General features: G+C 40.5%; 1 protein-coding gene across 1 annotated transcript in view; it reads left to right on the forward strand.

The window, feature by feature from the left end:
• The first annotated feature begins 350 nt into the window (after positions 1-350).
• SLC9A6 (solute carrier family 9 member A6) overlaps positions 351-21873 on the forward strand; it is a 57831-nt gene continuing 36308 nt past the window's right edge. Inside the window, exons 1-6 of the mRNA XM_004587735.2 lie at positions 351-695; positions 11844-12043; positions 14319-14396; positions 15126-15202; positions 16653-16765; positions 19205-19310. Of these exons, the coding sequence (XP_004587792.1) occupies positions 371-695; positions 11844-12043; positions 14319-14396; positions 15126-15202; positions 16653-16765; positions 19205-19310 (899 nt within the window). The 5' untranslated portion in view covers positions 351-370. The remainder of the gene's footprint in view (positions 696-11843; positions 12044-14318; positions 14397-15125; positions 15203-16652; positions 16766-19204; positions 19311-21873) is intronic.

The raw sequence follows: 21873 nt of genomic DNA on the forward strand, positions 1-21873 counted from the left end.
CTGTTAAGAGACACTGGGGGACAATAGTGAGATGGAATCCATTCCCCTGAGGGCTTTAAGACAATCAAAGTAGAATGCCTGCGCTTAGTTACACTGCACTGTTTTTTTTTTTTTTTCAGAAGGGAGGAGGGGGCTCTATTTGACGGCCTTCCCATTCCCTGTGGCCCAGGAGCGAGCACGTTCTCAGCGGAAGGGCACCGGAATGAGAAAGCGGAAGGTGCATCGCCGCGGCTCCTTTAAGGGCGGCGGCGATGGCGGCGCGCGTTCCGACGGCTTCCCTCGGGCCCCGCCCCTTTCCCGTGAGCCCTCGGGGAGTGGTCCGACCGCGGGCGGTTGCCGGTGAGGAGTGGGGCGGGGGGCGGGGGAGGCCATGGCCGGACGCTGCTGGCGGCGCGCTCCCCTCCGTCGCGGCGTTGCCGGCGGTCCCCGGGTTCGCCGGCTCACGCGGCCCTTCTGGTTGCTCCTGGCAGTGGGAGTCTTTGGCTGGGCCGGGGCTTCGGACGGCTCCGGCCGAGCAGCGAGAGCCATGGACGAGGAGATAGTGTCCGAGAAACAAGCCGAGGAGAGCCACCGGCAGGACAGCGCTAACCTGCTCATCTTCATCCTGCTGCTCACCCTCACCATTCTCACGATCTGGCTCTTCAAGCATCGCAGGGCCCGCTTCCTGCACGAAACTGGCCTGGCTATGATTTATGGCAAGTACCTTAACCCCTGTGCGTCCCCCTTTTCTCCCCCGATCCCACCATCACTCCAGCCCGGCTGCCACCCTTGCCTCCTTTCCTGGCCCTGCTTGGCCTACTGGCCTCGTTCAGCTCCCTGAATTCCTTCCATTTTCTGCCTCGACACCCGACACCCCCTTTCATCGCTTCTCTGCCTCACTCCCTTCATGTTTTGACCCCCCTGTTTCACTGCCGTATCCCCTTTCCTCTTCAGTGTCTCCCACGTTCTCTACCTGTCCACACCTTTTTTTTTCTAGCGACCCCGCCCCTTTCTCCCCCACCTTCTCTGCCTACCAGGCTGGAGATCTGGGCTGAGGGTGGGAAGGCGGTGGATGCGATGCCTCTGGTTCGGCCGGGGGGGGGGGTGGGTGCTGGGGGAGGGGAAGAGACCCTTGACATGTGTTTCTTTGGGCTGTCAGTTTGTGCAAGGACCCTTACAGCAGTGGCCATATCTCCACTGCCCAGAGTCTGGCCTTCTTTTTGTAGCCAGGGTCGACCTTTACTCATCACTTAGCTCTTGCTACGCCCTGGCCTTTCGAGGTTAAAGATGCAAACCTTTCTCTCCGGCAGACCAAGTGAAAAACTGAGCATGAAATAGGCTATACAGGGCTTAGGGCTTTTTAATTTCTCATTTTTGTTTTATTTCTCGTACTGTGCCTGTAATATCTGATACGGGTGGTGTGACTGACCCTTCCAATTCAGGCGCACAGAAGTGAGGGCAGGCAAGAGTTAAGGAAGATTCTCCCAGCCTGGAGGTGTACTACATGGTGATCAGGACACTTCAGCCCAGCAGTAATTACAAACACTATGTATAAGCAGCGTGGGGGGACTTGATGTGGCATGACATTACCGACTGATTCCCGAATGCCTGGCTTCCATTCCTATGTCTCAGTGTGCTTTCTTTTCTTTTTTCTTTTAAGTTGTATTTATTTTTATTGGAAAGTCACATATATAGAGAGGAGGAGAGATATGGAGGAAGATCTTCCGTCTGTTGATTCACTCCCCAAGTGACCTCAGCGGCCAGACCTGAGCAGATACAAAGCCAGGAGCCAGGAATCTCCTCCAGGTCTCCCACACCAGTGCAGGGTCCCAAGCCTTTGGGCCGTCCTCAACTGCTTTCCCAGGCCACAGGCAGGGAGCTGGATAGAAGAGGGGCCGCTGGGATTAGAACCGGCGCCATATGGGATCCTGGCGCGTGCAAGGCGAGGACTTTAGCCGCTAGGCTACTGCACCGGGCCTGGTGTGCCTTCTTGACAACATCATGTTTTGTTTGTTTATTTCTTCCTTTCTTTCTTTTTTTTTTTGGCCACAAGGTGGGATGAAAGGGAGAAATAAAACCATGGGTTAGGAGGTGTTTTGAGCAGTGCTGTGGCCTCAAGGAGAGATGTGACTGTGAGGGTACCACTGAAGAGGTGAGAGCCAATGAGCATCCTGCCTGCGCCGTGCCAGGTGTTAAGGTTCTCTTCATTCAGAACAGTCATAAACTGGCGAGCCTGTTGAAATTTGCCTCAGATGTGCAACTAGGTAGATGGAGCAAAAGACATTGTTGCGTGCAGCACCCCCCAACCCCTTCTCAGTAAATCCAGGTTTCTAGAATGTGTACCTCTAGTGTAGCAAAGAAGCAGTGTGTGCCTCACGAAAATGCATGAAGTTGGGCTTGGTTTTTTTTTTTTTTTTTTTTTTTTTTTTTTTTTTTTTCATTTCATTACCTTAACAGAATTCTAAGCCTGTATGTGGAATATTTGCTCACTGGGACTTTTGGATACATTAGATGGCTTTTACATATATTAGATGGTTGTCATTTTCTCTTTTTGCATCTTGTTTGCAGGACTGCTTGTGTCAGACATTTCTCTGTATAACACTGTCTGATGTACTATCCTCAACAATCGGTTAGGCTTCCAGTGTATTATGCACCAAAAATACAAAAATGTCTAAGACCCTTACCTTCAAGGAACGTGGAGAAATGTGTGTGTGTGAGTGTGTGTGTGTGTAGACACATAGAGAAAATCATGGCTTGTCACAGTTTTTTAAGCATTAAACAAGGAACTGTTCACAGATATCTCCTTCTGAATAGAGAAACGGCGTGGTGGTTAGCCGTATGAAGCATTAGACCAGGAGTCAGTGGTTTTTCTGTAAACAGCTGAAAACTAAAGATTATTGTCTCTTCAAGTCACAAAGATCTCTGTGTCTCTGTTGCAATTTTTTTTAACCTTTAACAACATAATATCCATTCTTAGCTGTCCCATCCTGCGAAAACAGACCTAGGAGGATAGTTTGCAAATTCTTGCTTTAGAGTCAGGTTTGGATTCCCGTCACACTGTGAATTTAAGCAGTGTCCTTCCTCTCTTTGAAACTCAGCCATATGTGTATATTCAGGAAAATGATTGTTTTTACTGTGAGAATGATAAGTTTTTAACTTAGTAACCAACTCCCAAATTCAACAAATGCTAGCAGTGCTATTAATGTTATTGCTATTACAGCTGCCTTATCTCAGGTTAATCTCATGACAGCTCTTAGTTGTTCAGTTTCATAAATTAAAAGACAAACATAGTACTTTAGAATTATGTATTTGAAAGATATAGTGAAGGAGAGGAAGAAATGTAAAGAGAGTGTCCATCTGTTTGCTTCCCCGAAGCCCACAGCAGCCAGGGCTAGCCAGGCTCACACCCAGAAAGAACCCTGCTCCCCAAGAATGGCTGGAACCCCAGGCCTTGGGCCGTCATGCTCTAACTTCCAGGTGCATAAGCAGGAACGTGATTTGAAAGCATAGTGTAGCTGAAGTTCCAACCAAGCTTTCTGATGTGGGATGCTATAGTCCCAAGTAGTGGCTTCACTCTTCACAACACCTGCACCAAGATAGTGTTCTTTAAAAAAAAAAATCAAAGAGGTACTTGAATTCTTGTGAAAATATTTGTTCTTGGGTAGCTGATACCATTAACCTAATCTAAATCTTGGGCTAAAGTAGAAAAGTAGACTTACTGGTTGTATTTCTGGAAATTTCTAAGTTAAACAATGATAGTATGCCTTAGTATTAATATTTGGTGAATGAAAAGCAAATATCCCTCTGCTGGTTTGCTCCCCAAATGACTGCAATAGTTGGAGCTGGTGCCAGGCCTAAGCCTGGAGTCATTTACTTCTTCTGGGTCTACCAAGTGAGTACAGGAGCCCAAACACTTGGGTCGTCTTGCACTGCTCTCCCAGGCACATTAGCAGGGAGCTGGGTTGGGAGTGGAGCATTTGGGATGCAAACCAGTGTCCATATAGGATGCCAACACTGCAAGCAGCAACTTTACTTGCTATGTAACAGCGGCAGCCCCCACTTCATTATTTTAAGGCCTTTGTTTTTCAGCTTGGCTTTTAGGTGTAAAGGGAATGCCTCTACCTCGAGGATTCAGCCCACAGGCTTTATTCAGGCGCAGGTTTATTCCTGTGGTGTTGGTTTAGCTACTTAAATCCTCAAAAAGTGCTATTTTTAAAGCAAGCCTTTCCTTCATCATTTTGAGAAACAAGGGTGGGGAAAAATGGTTTAAATTGTTGATGTGGTCAGTTTCTGGATTGCATCCAGATTATTTGCCCTAGTTGGAACACACAATCTCAGTGCACCCACGTATTTTGTTCATTGGGGTAGCTCTCTTAAGAAGCTTAAAGGTGAGTCACGTTAAGTAAAAAATTTTCAAGAATAGTTAACTAAGCCTGAAAGGTGATTACTTTCTTCAGTGTGCTTACACACAGTATGAAAGACAGAATATTTGTGTTGTCTTAAACTTAAGGCGTTCAATCAAGATCCTGGGCTTAGTTCATGTGATTCATTCATGTTGTCTAAGATCTGATGGAAGATAGAGCTGTGAGCCCACAGTCCTTGCTCACCGAGCACGTACAGTCTTGTGACGTGACATGTATTGGCATTGTAATCTGTTAGACACGGTATTAGGCACATAACTAGGATCATTTCACTTAAAGGTATAAACAATTCTGGGAGATGGGCACTATTATAATTCTCATTTTACGTGTGAAGCAATTGGGGTCACAGGTTAAGTGAGCTGCCTGAAGTCAATTGTAAGTATTGAGCCAGGATTCAGACCTTGTTTTGTTTGTGAGCCCCTAAAGCTCATTACCTCATATTGAAGAGATAAAACTTAAAAGGGAATTACTGTTGTCATACTGCATCTGAAGAAACTGAGGTTCAGAGAGCGGGGAACTCTAAGATCACAGACTGGAGCTTGACAGAGGCAGTGAGTATGCATTTGTGCATTTGTCTAACAGACTATGCTTCTGCCCTCCAATACTGTGCTATACCCAATTTTGTAATATCAAACATAGGAAGTTAATAATTACACTTGTGGGGGAATTAGGGATGGAATGCAAAGGAAGGTTGTGAGAAAATGGTAACCTAAACCATCGTGGTTTTCCAGAGAACCACCGGCTAAGTCATTGGTGAAGTGACAGTGAGGAGGTGATTAGAAGCTTGCGGAGGCTCAGGAATTGGCCTATCTTGATTTAAATTCTGGCTTTGTCACTTGATGACAAATAATGTGAGGCAAGTCAGTGGTCACCATTTTGGAGACAAGAACACCATGAGTGCGACAAATATCTATGTCACGAGGTTATAAGGATCAGATCATCTGTGGGGAACCAGTTGGAATGGGAATTGGTTCAAGGTCCTGGGTAAAAGGGTTCCCTTGGAAAGGAGATTTCTATTTCCAGAGGGGAACTGAAGATAAAAAAAGAGCTTCTATTGTGATAGGTTTGGAATGGATGCAACCTCGGCCAGTGACCCTCAGCTTCTCAGAGAAGTAGGAAGTAGGGCTCAGAAACTGAGAAGGAGGGTAAAGGTTGGAAGAACTACTCTTGAGAATGTGCCAGGATACAAACAGATAAATAATTGCATGTAAAACTAGCAAAGTCAGCAAAAGGCTTGGCTTGCTTGGCTGTCTGAAGTTGTGTTAGCTTTAGCACAGAATCATACTTTTTTAAATTTAAGATTTATTTATTTTCATTTAAAAGGCAAATTTTACAGAGATATGTAGATGTAAGATCTTCCATTCGCTGGTTCACTCCCCAAATGGTCCCAAAGGCCAGAGCTGAACTGGTCCAAAGTTGGGAGCCAGGAGCTTGCTTTGTATCTCCCACATGGATGCAGGGGCCCAAGGACCTAAACCATCCTCTACTGCTTTCCCAGGATATAAGGAGGGAGCTGAATCAGAAGTGGAGCAGCCAGGACCAGAAGTGGTGCTCACATGATGTGGTGACACTACAGGGTACTGGGATTAGGCCACTGCGCTGGCCCTTCTCATATAGTTTTTTTTTTTCCTAGCAAGTACTAAATATGTTTAAACCCACGTTCTCAGTATGATTTATTTATTTATTTTATTTGGAAAGCAGATATTCAGAGAGAAGAAAAGAGGGAGAGAGTTCTTCCATCCTCTGGTCCGCTCTCCCAAAATGGCCACAACAGCCTGAACTGAATTGATCTGAATCCAGGAGCCTCCTCCAGGTCTTCTCTGAGGGTGCGGGGTCCCACAGACTTGGGCCATCCTCCACTGCTCATGAACAGAGCTGGATCAGAAGTGGAGCAGTCAGGGCTACAGCCAGTGCCCACCTTGGGTGCCAGAGGAAAAAGGTAGAGAATTGGCCTATTGAACTGCTGTATCAGCCTGAAACACACACTTTTTTGATCTGTAGAAGTTTTTTTTTTTTTTAAAAACCCGTTTCAGCTGCGTTGCACTTCAGCAGTGATATTATTTCTGTACTTTTGACTGTTAGAGGCCTCTGAGTATTCCAGTTTCCCCTAACAGGACCCTGCCATGCCTGGGCCTGGGGTGATGCTGAGCTCTGTGCACTGGGAGAGTTTCCAACACAAGTGGGTCAGGAATGTGTACGAGTAAGGGTTCTGCTTTGCAAAAGATATCTTTATGTGATTGTGTTTCTTGTTGCCTGTTATTGGTAATTTGAATTTCATTATGTCAGTGTTTGCTGTTCCTCTGTTTAGAAGTTTTTGCATTAATTATCTCAACAAGAATTTCCTTGTGTTCTTTCTTTTTATTCAGAATCACTTTGAATCCATCATTAGGATGTTACCTTTTACGAAACGTAACTTGATCTGTCAACTGTTTTCAAAGAAATTCAAAATTTTCACATGCTTATGACTGTAATAAAGGATTTGGATTTTTTTTCTAGCCTAAGTAATTCTTGTTGATGCTGTTCTAGCTACCAAAGGATATGTTTCAAAGCTGGCCAAGTGCTGAGTCTGCCTCAGGAAGTCAATGATGTTCCAGTCTAGTGTTGAGCGCCCAGTAGAACCAGTGCACACAGTTCCTTGCACAGTTGTGCTGAGAGACTTGGCATACCATCTAAGTGCTGTTTCGTGTCCTGGTTACTCAGCTTCTGATCCAGCTCCCACTAATGTACCCAGGAAAGCAGCAGGAGATGGCCCAAGTATTTGGGATCCTGATACTCACCTGGGAGACCCAGGTAGACTTTCAGGCTCTTGACTTTGGCCTGGCCCAGCCCCTTGTCGCTGTGGCGGTTGGGGATAGTGAAGCATCAGATTGGAGCTTTTTTCTCCCCATCTTTCCCCCTTTCTCCAAAACTCCGCCTTTCAAGCAAATTCCCCCCCCACCTTTTTTTTTTATAAAGAATTTATGCTGCTTACCGGCAATATTTACAACCAAATATAAGGGAGCAATTTTTACTGATTGTTTTTTAAAAATTTACTTTTATTTGAAAGTCAGGTTTACAGTGAGAAGGAGATGCGAGAGAAAGATCTTCTGTCTTCTAATTCACTCCCCAAGTGGCCGCAACTGCTGGAGCTGAGTTGATCTGAAGCCAGGAGCAAGGAGACTCTTCCGGGTCTCCCATGTTGGTTCAGGGTCCCAAGACTTTGGGCTGTCCTCAACTGCTTTCCCAGGCCACAAACAGGGAGCTGGATGGAAAGCGGGGTGTACAGAATTAAAACCGGTGCCCATATGGGATCCTGGCGGTTGCAAGGCAAGGACTTTAGCCACTAGGCAATTGCACTGGGCCCTACTGAGCCTTTTTTTTTTTTTTTTTAGAAAAAAGTTTGTTTATTTCAGAGACAGATTGAGAGAGCGAGAGCAACAGATTATCTTCTGTCCCCTAGCTAATCAAATGGCCACAGTAGCCAGGTCTGGGCCAGACCAAATCCAGGTCATCTGAGTGTCCCACATGAGTGCCAGGGCCCAAGTGCTTGCGTCATGATCTGCTTCCTTCCTAGGTGCGTCAGTAGTATTAGCGGAGCTGGATCTGAAGCAGAGCAATGGTGACTCGAGCCAGTACTCTGATATGGGACGCCTGTGTGCACGTGATGGCTTAATGTGTTGTGCCACAGTGCTTGGCACACACTGGGCCTTTTAATTAGAAAGTACTGTGATACAGGAGAGACAGGAGTGTTCCTGATCCACCTGTAGCCTGGTAGCTCCCAGGCTATGTCTGTGATGCACCATGAATATGTATTAGTTACCTTTTAATTTTGTTTTTTGATCGCTTCTCAGCCTTTTGGCTAAGATCAAGTGTAATTTTGTTTTTTGGAGGTGAGCTATTTTAAGTATATCTTTAACATATTCTTAAAAAAAAGCTTGTTAAGAGTATTTTTTAAAATAAGGGTATTTTTAAAGCATGTGATTATAGCTGCTCACTTTGTGTATGTGTGTGTGTGTGCAAGAGAGAGAGAGAGAGAGAGAGAGAGAGAGAGAGAGAGAGAGAGAGAAAGAGAGAGAGACTAAATGTTAACTAGAAGAATCCCTCATCTCTACTCCCTCTATTCCTGGCCAACTACTCTGTTTTCTGCTTCATCACATCCTGCTCTGATCTGGCTTCTGTCCTTAACTACTCCACTGAAACTGCCTGTATCAACGTCACTCATGCCCTCCTTGTTGTCAGACCTGATGATACAGCTAGTGACTGCCTCATTTTGCTACAGCGTTTGATAGGTTCCATCACTTGCTCTTGATCAAAAGCAAACTTTCCTTTTATTTCTGAATTCTTTGCCACCACTGGCTTCTGATTTCCTACTCCTGTAGCTTTTCCTCTTATTCTCCATTAGTTCTTCCTCCTTTAACAGCCGCTTAATTTTGGCTACACATGAATACAGTTCCAGCCCTGTGTCTGTGTTCCTCTTCCCTTTTCATTTGCTCCTCAGCTGCTCTCATCTGCACCTGGCTTGCACCGTTTTTACTGTCAGGTGTGTATCTCCAATGGAGACCATCCCTCCTTGAGCTGCAGAGCCCACACACTCTATTTGCACCTGCATTGCAGATGCATTTCAAAGGTCAGTGTAGCCTTTTCCCTGTGACTCTGTTACTCTGCCTCCATCCCGTACTTCATTGACTGGCTCTGCTATCCGCCTAGGTGCTCAAGACAACTTATCTACCTGACTACCAAGTTGATTAAGTCTGTCTTCATCTCCCTACTCCTCCCACCCCATCTTTGTCTTTCTAAAATTTAATATCTTCTAAGAATCTGTTTTCTCTTCAAGTCACTACTGTTTTAGATTAAATCCTAAGCTGTAGTTGCCTGAACTCCCTTGCTGACCATCTGTCTAGTCTGTTAGACCCTCTGTAATCTAGACTACTCTGTCAAAAATAGAAATCTGATGTTAAACTGCTGTTGTCATGATTCCCTCTTGCTTTGGGGATGAAGACCAGACTCTGTTCTACAACATGCGGTCTTTTTAGAATTCAGCTCCTGCCTAGCTTGCAAGCATCAGCTTTTGCACTCGATAAGCCAGTCACACTAAACTAGTTGTTATTTCCTGAATGGGCCATGTGCTCTCCTCCTTTGTTGACTGCACATGTGCTGGTATTCACCTAACTGAAATAGAGCCTTTCTTCTCTGTTGCTGTCTGCTCAAATGACACCTCTTAAAAAATTCTCACTACTTCATGTTTGGCTAGGTATTTATTTTCTATTTTTGTAACACCTGCACAAATGTTTTGTAATATGAAATTTAAATGTGGTCTATTTTTTGCTAACTGGATTGGGAACTTCTTGCAGGAGTCTCCAAACCCTGGTGGCCTACCTAGCATAGTATTCTAGTCATATATTAAAAGAATGGCTGGTTGGTCAGAAAGATGACAGGAAGGTACAATGCCGCTAATAATATGGTGTGCATCTTGGAATTAAGGATGGTTATAGAAATTTAGCCTCAGCTTGCAACTGTGATATATCCATTCAAAGGCATATTATTTCCCTATAAAAATGAGGATCTGGGGGCTGATATGATGGTTCAATTGGCTAATCTTCAGCCTGCAAGTGTCGATATCCCATGCCGGTACCAGTTTGAATTCCCACTGTTTCACTTTCCATCCAGCTCTCTGCTTGTGGCCTGGGAAAGCATTAGAGGATGGCCCAAAACCCTGGGACCCTGCACCTGTGAGGAGATCTGGAGGAAGCTCCTGGCTCCTGGCTTTGGATAAACTCAGCTCTGACATTGCAGTCATCTGGGGAGTGAACCTGTGGATGGAAGATCTTTCTGTTTCTCATTCTCTCTGTAAATCTGTCTTTCCAATAAAAATAAATCTTTAAAAAATGCCTGTATAAAAAGGGGGGAAATGAGGTTCTGATACATGCAACAACATGGACAAGTGTTGAAAACCTTGTTTTAAGTGAAAGCAGTCAGGCACAAGAAGCCAGGTGTTACAGGATTGCAGTTCCATACCATCTCTTGAGTAGACACATCCATAGAGGAAGAAAGCAGACTGGTTGTTACTAGGGACTGGGATACAGGTGAATGAACTGCTATTAGCTTTGGGCTTTTGGAGCAAAGAAAATGTCCTGCTATTAGATAGTAATGATTGATAGGCAAATTTGATAATAAAGACCACTGAATTGTTCGGTTTAAAAAGATGGAAATTTGCAATATGTGAATTATCACAGTGAGTCTGTTACTAAATAGTTACAGTAGTTAATCAGCCTAACTTTATAGTACTTAGAAAGTTATGCATATTTTCATCCTAATATCAGTAGGGTGATTCAGATAAACTCCAAGCCATATAGTAGTCTTACAGCACCAGATTCAGGACCTCTATTTTGTGATTTAACTTTGGTGCGCATACTTTAAAAATAATGTCTGACCTTTCAGTGGTGGTGGAAGAATTCAATCAATCTGCAGATATTGACTTTCAATTTGTTAAATGTTGTTACTCGGCCAGCCATGTGCTTTGGGAATAAACTTGGGAAATATATGTGTTGTGAATTGATGGATTTAGGTCGAAAGCACATTTCTAATATGACTGAACTGTCAATTTCAGACATCTTAGAGCAGGGGTGGGGAAGCTTTCTGACAATGGGCCGTTTGGATATTTATAACATCATTTATGGGCCATGCAACATCATTAGTTTAAATAGATTCATTGAATTTCAAGTTGTATCTGTGGTTGCCTTGGCAGGACTAGATTCTATGATTTCTTGAGCATTATGTGGGTCAGATGCTCCCCATCCCGGCCTTAGGACATATTCTTTGTATAGATAATTTAAAGATTTTTTTCTTTTTTAAAAAAATAGAGACTTATTTATTCATTTGAAAGAACTACAGAGAGAGAATCGAAGAGAGAGAGAGAGAGAATGAGAATCTTCCATTCGCTGGTTTACTTTCCAATGGCCACAATAACTGGGAGTGGGCCAGGTCAAAGTCAAGAGCTAGAAGCTTCTTTAGGTCTCTCATGTCAGTGCAAGGGCCATAAGTACTTGGATCATTATCCAGTGCTTTCCCAGGAGCTTTAACAAGGATTTGGATAGGAAGTAGAGCCATTGGGACATGAATGGGCGTCCATATGGGATGCCCACATCACAGGCAGCAGCTTAACTCATTGCATAGCACCAGCCCTGAGGGTATTTCCTCATCATTTTTATTGATCTGGAAATGCAATGATCAGTGCTGTTGTTACTCTGAGGAATATTTTCCCTCCTGTCCCACTGAGTTATGTGAAGTAGGCTCTTTATGTGTGGATTTAGTAATACTTTAAACTATAACTGGTTTAAAAGTTAGTTAGAGACCACACGAAACAGCCATGGGAGGTTTTTCTATTAGCAAGCCAGAGGCGTGTGCAGAATACAAAAGAATTGTTCCCTGTTCCCAAGAAGGACTTATGCTTATTATTATTTCCAGGTCTTTTGGTGGGTCTTGTGCTTCGGTATGGTATTCATGTTCCGAGTGATGTAAACAACGTTACCCTGAGCTGTGAAGTGCAGTCAAGTCCAACTACCTTGTTGGTAAATGTTAGTGGAAAATTTTATGAGTATACACTGAAAGGAGAGATTAGCTCACATGAACTTAATAATGTTCAAGATAATGAGATGCTTCGAAAGGTAAGTTTTATGTCTGAAAGGAATTCTTTGGAAATTTTTCAAATATGTTAACTGGCATGAAGTGATTCAGAAGAAAAATAAATAATGGACTTTAATGATATTTTAAATAATTGAATGCTAAAATGGAGTTAAGCCTCAGTTAACCACGAAAATTGTGTAAGGAAATGAATATGTCTGTATTGTCATTTTTCTCATTGAGGACAAGTGCTACAACCCTTTTGGTTTCATTCTGTGTGGTTTAGAATTGTTGTAGTATATGATAGCTGTGATTGAATTAAGCTGAACTTAGGAACATTTCTTTCAGTTTGCAGGTGATCCTTATAGTACCTTTGCATATTAAATTTATTTGTAATAGCTGCTATTACATGCATTTTTCTTTGAAATTTTTCTTGCCTTGATTATAGTTTTCAAAGATGTATTTATGTATTTGAAAGGCAGAGGTATTTCAACCACTGGTTCACTCCCCAACTGACCACAACAGTCAGGGCTGGGCCAGCCCAAAGCCCAGAGCTTCCTCTGCTTCTCCCTCAGGGTTGAAGGAACCCAAGTACCTGAGCCATTGTTTGCTGCTTTCCCAGGTGTGTTACCAGGGAGCTGGATCCAAAATGGAGCTCCCAGAACAAGAACCAGTGCTCAAATGGGATCCTGGCGTCATCACAGGCTTCAGCCTAAACCACGGTGCCACAGCACTGGCCCTGATTATGTTCAAGACTGAGCATAATTTAATAGTTTTTGAGTCATAGTCTGATACAGTCTCAAGGACTTTAACATGAAGCTCACTTGTTGTGTGTAAAGCTTTATGTAGGAGGTGAGGTTTCAGTCATACTGCCTCCTGGATGTTGCTGGGGCTCGTTTGCACTCACTCCCTTGGTACTACCCTCCTGAAGATCCTCAGGGCTGCTTTGCTCATGTTTCTTTGCTTCCGCGCACCCGTGGCTGTTCACTCTACCTCTCCTGTCTTCTACATTGGTAGAATTTGACTTTTAAAGCTACTTAATTATGTTCCTGTCTTTAACACTTTTAAGATTTCATATGGACTTAATGTTTACTTTGCAGTATGAATGTTCTACACTTGTGGAAAATTCCAGTTCCTTCAAAGTGCTAGTGAAGGGAATGTTAGCGTGCTTTGTGTTCCTGTCACATTCTAAGGCCTAATGACCACAAGGAGACAGCTGCATTGTTATAGCAAATAAATCTTAAGATGAATTAGATTTCCAGGATTAGAGATCTGAACTGAATTGTATAGAAGTTTTTTTAAAAAAAATATTTATTTATTTTCATCACAAAGGCAGATTTACAGAGAGAAGGAGATACAGAGAGAAAGATCTTTTATTTATAGGTTCACTCTCCAAATGGCCACAATGGCTAGAGGTGAGTCAATCTGATACCAAGAACCAGGAACTTCTTCCAGGTCTCTGTGTGTGCAGGATCCCAAGGATTTGGGCCATCCTCTCCCTTTCCAGACCATAAGCTGGGAGCTGCATCAGAAGGGGAGCAGCCAGAATATGTACTGGTGCCCATGTGGGATGCTGGTGCTTGCAGGTGGAGGATTAACCAATTAAGCCATTATGCCAGCCCTTAGATTTTTTTTTTTACTGTATTATTATACAGGTTAAATATCCTTTATCTAAGATGCCTAGGTTACCAGAAGTGTTTTAGAAGCTTTCAGATTTTAGAATATTTGTTTTGACATTATTAATATCTTGGGATCCAATTCTTAACATAAAATTCATATCTATTTCATGTATACATTATGTAAAAGGCTGATGATAATCTTATACCACTTTTAAAATAATTTTGTGTGTGAAATAAAGTTTCTTAGCATGGAATTTTCCACCCATGCCATTGTGATGGTGCTCAATTTTTTTTAAATTTTGGAGCATTTCAGATTTTAGATTTCAAAATTAGGGATGCTCAATTTGTATACCTTTGGAAATGTCACCCACAAAACAGATCTATTTCTTCTTGCCAACAGCAAGAAGAAACTCTCTTGTTTAAAGCAAAGTTCATGATTTTTCCTACTTTATGGATTTTTATTAAGTATTTTAGCATAGTTTCTATAGATATCATTAAATTGAATGTTCCACATACTGTTCATTTATGTGTTTGAAATGTATTTCATATTTTAATTGTTATCCTATAAGAAACATTATTACCCTATTAATGTTTTTACCTTTGGCCAATTTAAGATTTATTGTTTTTTTCTTTATGAATGATGGTTCGATAATGCAAAATGACATCTGTTAATGGAATTCCTTTAAAATAATTTTAACAGGTTACTTTTGATCCGGAAGTATTTTTCAACATACTGCTTCCTCCTATCATATTTTATGCAGGTTATAGTCTCAAAAGGGTAAGTGTTTTTGTATTTCATTTCCCTTGAAGAACTTTAAGTTAAATTCATAATTTTTTTTAAGATTTATTTATTTTATTACAAAGTCAGATATACACAGAGGAGGAGAGACAGAGAGGAAGATCTTCCCGTCCGATGATTCACTCCCCAAGTGAGCCGCAACGGGCTGGTGCGCGCCGATCTGATGCCAGGAACCAGGAACCTCTTCCAGGTCTCCCACGCGGGTGCAGGGTCCCAATGCATTGGGTCGTCCTCGACTCCTTTCCCAGGCCACAGGCAGGGAGCTGGATGGGAAGTGGAGCTGCCGGGATTAGAACCGGCGCCCATATGGGATCCCGGGGCTTTCAAGGCGAGGACTTTAGCTGCTAGGCCACGCCGCCGGGCCCAAATTCATAACTTTTTAAAATAAGGTTTGTTTATGTATTTGAAAGAGTGCCCATATGGGATGCCAGTATCTCAGGAAGTGAATTGACTTGCTATGCCACAATGCAAGCCTAAACCCATGGGTTTTGAGGCATATCCAAGATTTCAGAAGAGGCTGTTGCTTTCAGATTTTCTTTCCTTGTCCTCTGTAGATGCTGAAATTTATGCTTGCCTAAGAATTTTTCTCTTACTTCTTTTAGTGAATAATGCATTTTTTATTAGCGTGGCACAGTAGAATAGAAAGCTTTTTTTGCAAGTAATTGTATGTTACTAACATAGTGTAACTTTTTTTGTTGTTTTTGTCAGAGACATTTCTTTCGAAACCTTGGATCTATTCTAGCATATGCTTTTCTTGGAACAGCAATTTCTTGTTTTGTTATTGGGTAAGTATTTCATGCTTAAAATACTATTTAACCTTCAAAGTGTAATTTTGAAATAATGTGTTTTATATATGTATGTATATGTATGTGTGTGTATGTATGTGCATATATTTCATGATATGGTTTCATAGGCGTAGGGATTCCCTCTTATGCCTTCCCCATCTTCCCACTGTTTTCCCCTGTATTATTACAATAGTATAGTCCTTCAGCAATAATCACAAACCCAACATTTTGTTTAACTGTGTTCTGACATTGTAGGGATAGACAATGGTAGAAAGTCCAGCATGCTGTTGTTGACATTTATTTGATAGTTTCATTGGGAGTTCATCTTTTATTCGGGAGCAGAGATACATATTGTAATATATTTTCACCTCTCAATATACTCATCTCCATTATATAGTTTCTCTAGATGAATATATGTATACAAATATATATATGTATATACATATATACATATATGTGCATATACCTATGTATATCTATTAATTTTATATTTTGCATGATGGTTGCCTTGCATCAAAAAGAAGATATGATTTTTGTCCTTTTGGGATTGGCTTATTTCACTGAGCATAATAGTCTCCAGTTGGAACCATTTTGTTGCAGATTATAGTTTCACTCTTTGTAATGACTGAGTAGTATTCCATGGAGTATATATGTACCAGAGTTTCTGTATTCATTCCTCTTTTGGTAAGCATCTGGGTAGTTTCTATTGTCTTTGCTATTGTAGATTGTGCTACTATAGAGTTGCAAGTCACTTTCTCAAATTCAGATTTTACTTCCTTTTGATATATCCCCAGGAGTGGATAGCTGGTTGAAATGATAGATCCATTTTCAGTTGTTTGAGCATTCACCGTACTGACTTCCATAGTGGCTGCACTAGCCTACACTCCCTCTAACAGTGGAGTGGGTACCTCTCTTCCCACATCTATGCCAGCAGGTGTTGTCTAGTAGATATCACTACAATTAGGTGGAACCTTAATGTGGTTTTTATTTGTATTTCCCTAATGTGATTTTGATTTTTGCAATATTCTATTGCTGAGTATGTCCAAGAGATTTTTTTAGTGAATTCTATTCACGTAGATAATAAGTACTTTGAATTTTGCTTAAGACCAAAGCATTACCATATTTAAATGACATAAATTAAATTTGTGGGTAGTCACAAAGTATGCTACAGTAGATCTACATTTTTCTTCTTTTAAAATTATTTTTTATTTAAAGACAGAAAAAGAAAGCGAGCATTCCTGGTTCCCTCCCTACATGTGCACAACTTCAGGGAGAATATGATGGGAACCTAGTTAACTCCAGCCAGGAACCTGATCTAGGCATCCCTTTGTAAGATGCAGACGTTTTAATTGCTTGGCTAAACACCCACCTTGCATCTTCCTATGCTTATTCTAATTTCTTTAACCCAGTTGATTTCTTTTTCTGAAGTTGGAATATGTTTATTGGACAGGTCCATAATGTATGGCTGTGTGACACTGATGAAAGCGACTGGACAGCTTGCAGGAGACTTTTACTTCACAGATTGCCTGCTGTTTGGTGCCATCGTGTCGGCAACTGATCCAGGTACATTTTCGATGAGTGGAGCTTTAACATTTCAGATACATTGTTTTCCAGTCAAAGCACTTCTGGATATTGCTTTTATTGAGATACAGAATTTGTGATTAGTGGTGTACTTTCCAGTTGCAGAACAACCAAAATTCATGATTCCTTTTGACTTGTGTACACATTTATTTATATGTATGTACATTTCTAGTTTACCTTTATTTACATTTGCTTATTACCAGTCCACAACTTGCTTATTCAAGAGCTATAAATTTTGATTGGTTTCTTTTTTTTCTTTTTGAAGATTAAATTATTTTAAAGAGAGAAGGAGAGGAATTGAGAGACGCCTTGTTTATTGGTTTATTTTCCAAATGCTCACAAGAGGCAGGGCTGAGCATTTGTATTTACCTGTCTGCATTTAACAGCAAGAAGAAAAAGATTTTAAATGATTATAGACAGCAGCTGTGTTAGCACTGCTGTGATTTTTGGATCATTGGTCACTTTAATATACACTGAGGAATTGTTTTTATAACATTGGTTTTAGGGTTATAACATAATTTTTATATTAGCACAGCTTATTTCCCTGTGCATTTTAGTGTCAGATCTTCTAGAAAGTTGTGTTTAAATGAGTTTACTTGTACTGAGTTAGGTTCTAATTTTCCTAGTAGTATTGGTAAAGTTAAGAGGTACATTCAGGTAAGGAATATGGAGAAAATGTAAGATGAAAATATCAAGGTAGGAACATAGACCAAAGTTTTTGAACTAAAGTTGGAAATTTTCTTTTATTATGCCAGGACCTTGATAGTAGTTTGTTCTGTTTTATCTTTTGACCTTGTAAGTTAATCATCTTCTTTAGTTATCATGTAAGCACAATTACAGGAGGGTTCATAAGGTTATCTCTGAATTCCTGTGTTAACTCCGATAACACAAGGTACTCGGGGAAGGAGAAAAATGTGTTTGATACTCATGAGAGATGATTTTTAAAGATTAGTCAAAGGGCCATTTTATTGTGTACATAGGCATTTTGAAGGCTGGAGATCATTAATTTATTCCTTAGAGACAACCAAGGCTGTCCCCTTTTTGTTTACTCTGCTCCCAAGATCAGTAAACAGGTAAAGATTTTTGGTTGGTTGGTTTGTTTTGCAAGGAGTAAGTTGTCCCAGATTTATGTGTTCTCACACTAGAATCAACCTCTTCAACTTTCAAAGTTTGTGAGAAACTCAAGATAATTGGACTTGTTGTTTTGCTTCAATCTTCGCTTCATTTTGGTAGGAGTATTGCCCAAATGACTCAAGCAAAAATCGTTTTCATCTAAAAAGTTTTTTTTCTTTAGTATGTAGACGCTTGTCCCAATTCTGTTATTTTACAATTGTTACCTTGCTTAGAAAAGTGAGTGAGTGATCTTTTCAGAATTCTGCAGCATTGTTTCACTCTCCCTGTTTTCTTCTCTTGGAAAGCTCTGGGATCAGTACGTTTCATTTGCAGTGCCTTGCAGTAAGAAATTTTATCTTTTAAAGTACAAGTTTCCTGGTTTTGTGGCTAAGATTGGAAAAGGCTCTCACATCTCTGCTTATATTAATCTTTCATGTCTACTTGGATCTGTTTAATGGGTGAGCTATATGACTCAGCAGTTAGTTATAATGCAACTGTGAGTCTCATTTGATTTCCTAAGATTATCCTGTAATTGCTTTTTTTTTTTTAAAGATTTATTTTTATTTTTATTACAAAGTCAGATATACCGAGAGGAGGAGAGACAGAGAGGAAGTGGAGCCGCCGGGATCAGAACCAGCGGCCATATGGGATCAAGGCAAGGACCTTAGCCACTAGGCCACGCCGCCAAGCCCTGTAATTGCTTTTTAAGATAAAAGCTTATTGTGTTTATTTTTTTTTTCCTTCATAAGTTGTAACATCCTGATAGTTTTTCTTTTCAGTCAAATATAACAGCTATAATTCTGGTCATAAATTTCACCCCAACTAAAAATTAAACTTGTGTTTTCATTTCCTGTTCTTTTTGCCAAACTGGTGTGCTTACAATTTGCAAGTCAAGTAGAAGTAAGTTGTAAAGTCCCGAGAGAAAAGATAATGTTTATGGTAGGAGATGCTTTTCATAATAATCTTCATTAAAAATTAATGATCACCTGGCTTATAGCAAATACTGAGTTTATGGAAAAGAAATGCACAAGACAGAAATACTAATAATTGCTTGAAGAATTTAGGCCAATTCAGTCATTCTAGGTTATTTTCAGCTGTTTTTAAAAGAGAGAAAAGGGACATGTACTTACTTAGGAAAATGCAAAATATTAACATGAAATAACAGAATCTTTATGATGGTGTAAGAATGTTTCGGGGATCAAATTCCAAGATGAAGAAATGCATTTTGTAAATAACTCTTAATAATTGTCCAGTGACTGGGGATATGCATTACTTGCAATGTCTGAATGTTTTTCTTTCTACTTGTAGTGACTGTTCTTGCCATATTCCATGAGCTTCAGGTTGATGTTGAACTCTATGCACTTCTATTTGGTGAAAGTGTCCTCAACGATGCTGTTGCCATAGTGCTGTCCTCGTAAGTGTTTTCTTTTCGTATTATGTTTTGAATGTTCAGTGTGTGAGTACTAAGAACGGGAAGTCTATTATTGAATAGAGTGTGTTATGAATGGAAACATTTGGGAAGCCAAGGTTTTTTCTTCTTGATGAAACACATACTTTATATGTAAATGGAAAATACAGGGAAGAAAAAGGAAAATGTTATATATTACTCTTTTTTGTACATGATATTTTAATGAGATTATGATTGTTGTTGATATGATTTTGCATTCTGTTGTAATATTTTTGTGTATATGGTTTTAAAAGTTCTGATTAATATAAAGAACACAGATTTCATGTATTTCCTAGGTATAATTCCAAAAAGACAACCACCATTTTATTTTTTTATTGGATTTAATGTTTTAAACAGATAATATATTTACATGGTCACAAGTCATGCTTTCACTGCCATTCATCTCCACTTTCTGCTCATCCCCTTAAAATAACCATTTCATTAGTTTCTTATGTATCCTAGCATTTTTATTCAAATATAAGCATACATGTGCATAACTATCCTTTTTTTTTTTAAGATTTATTTTATTTTTATTACAAAGTCAGATACACTGAGAGGAGGAGAGACAGAGAGGAAGTGGAGCTGCTGGGATTAGAACCAGCAGCCATATGGGATCAAGGCGAGGACCTTAGCCACTAGGCCACGCCGCCAAGCCCACATAACTATCCTTTTTTGCCTCCCATTTCTTGTTTTTAAGGTACCATACTCTGTGTGTTCTCTCATATAAGTAGATTCTGAAGATTTTTTTTTATCAAAAAAAATTTTTATGTGCAGCTATGTAGAATATTGTGTGTAAACTGTACTATAGTTTTTTTTTTACTTTTTTTTATTAATTATTATGCATTATGTGACAGTTTCATAGGCTCTGGGAATCCCCCCACCCCTCCCCACGCCCCTCCCCCCTGGTGGATTCCTCCACCTTGGTGCAGTATTACAGTTCAAATTCAATCAAGATTCTGTACTATAGTTTTTTCACTCAGTCTCTCCTTGTTGGATATTGGAAGGATTTTCATTTTTCTGCTGTCTCAAATGACACTGCAGTAGTTAATCTGGAACTTTCTTCATTCTGTACGTGCATAAGTATAAGGATAGCCAAAACTCCCAGAAGTGAGATTGATGGGTTGAAGGGTAAATACATTTGGCATTTTATTAAACTTTGCTAAATTGCCTGTAAAGGAATTGTACCACTTGGCACTTTACCCACTGATTATGGGAGTGCCTGTTTCCTCATAGCTTTACCAACAAGAAATTTATTTAATTTAGGTATTTTTGTCAATTTGGTAATTGAGCCGTATCTCATTGTGGCTTGATTTGTTTTTCTTTTACTTAACATAATCATTTCAAAAACATTTCAATCTTTTGAAATGTTAATATACTTTTTATTGAAGATATTTATTGAATAAGTAGTAGCCTTTATCAGCTTACCGAAATTGCAATACAAATTATTGCAAGCTGTTTGCACATGGAAGAACAGGTCTGGACCTCTGAGGAACTCAGTCCTATGTGCCATCCCTCTACATCCTTACTAAGCAAATATCTACTCCCTTTAGACAATTTTCTTTGCTTCATACCAGGTATTTCTATGAGAGAAAAGAGCCCTTTACATCTTTTCTTTATTTGCATTCTCTCAGTAATTTCTACCTTGTTAACTTTAAGAGGTTAGTAAGTCATTTATTCTGGTTTGCATAGCCTGATGTCCCTGTTGCCTTACTGCTAAGTGGGGAATTACCATTTGTGAGGTGTTATGCCAATAATCCCTTAAATGATGAATATGAATGCATAAAACAGATGTAATCTCACAAGTTTTGTAATTATTTGTAGCTAATGTTAAGTTTTTTAAAGAAATAAAACCTAAAGCTGTTAATTCCTACTGATATTGAACTTAAGCATGGAGTGGTGGATTATAGGTGCAAAATGAAAATTATATATTATCTGAAGGGAGGAAGAAATACATACTGCAATTGTAACTTAAATGTTATTTTAAAAAAATGAAACTACAAAGATGGCTAATCCCCAAGTATCTAGCAGGAATAAGTCAGTTGTAAATACCTTTTTTCAAAAAAGATTTATTTATTTTTATTACAAAGTCAGATATACACAGAGGAGGAGAGACAGAGAAGAAGATCTTCCGTCCGATGATTCACTCCCCAAGTGAGCACAACGGCTGGTGCTGCGCCAATCCGAAGCTGGGAACCTGGAACCTGTTCCGGGTCTCCCACACGGGTGCAGGGTCCCAAAGCTTTGGGTCGTCCTCCACTGCTTTCCCAGGCCACAAGCAGGGAGCTGGATGGGATTAGAACTGGTGCCCATATGGCGAGGACTTTAGCTGCTAGGCTACGCCGCCGGGCCCAGTTGTAAATATCTTAATGAGCCCCTGTCCAAAAGCTGAAGGAAAAGTAGTTGGCTGGCTGACTATGGAAGGGTACTGGCTGGAGTGCTGGGAAGTGTGTTGATTAATCTGCCTTTGAGTGGTTTAAAGTACATAAACTCAAATATCCCGCTTTGTAGTATATGGTCTTAGTTTGATGAT

This window comes from Ochotona princeps, chromosome X (genome assembly GCF_030435755.1).
Source record: "Ochotona princeps isolate mOchPri1 chromosome X, mOchPri1.hap1, whole genome shotgun sequence".
Taxonomy (NCBI): Eukaryota; Metazoa; Chordata; class Mammalia; order Lagomorpha; family Ochotonidae; genus Ochotona; species Ochotona princeps.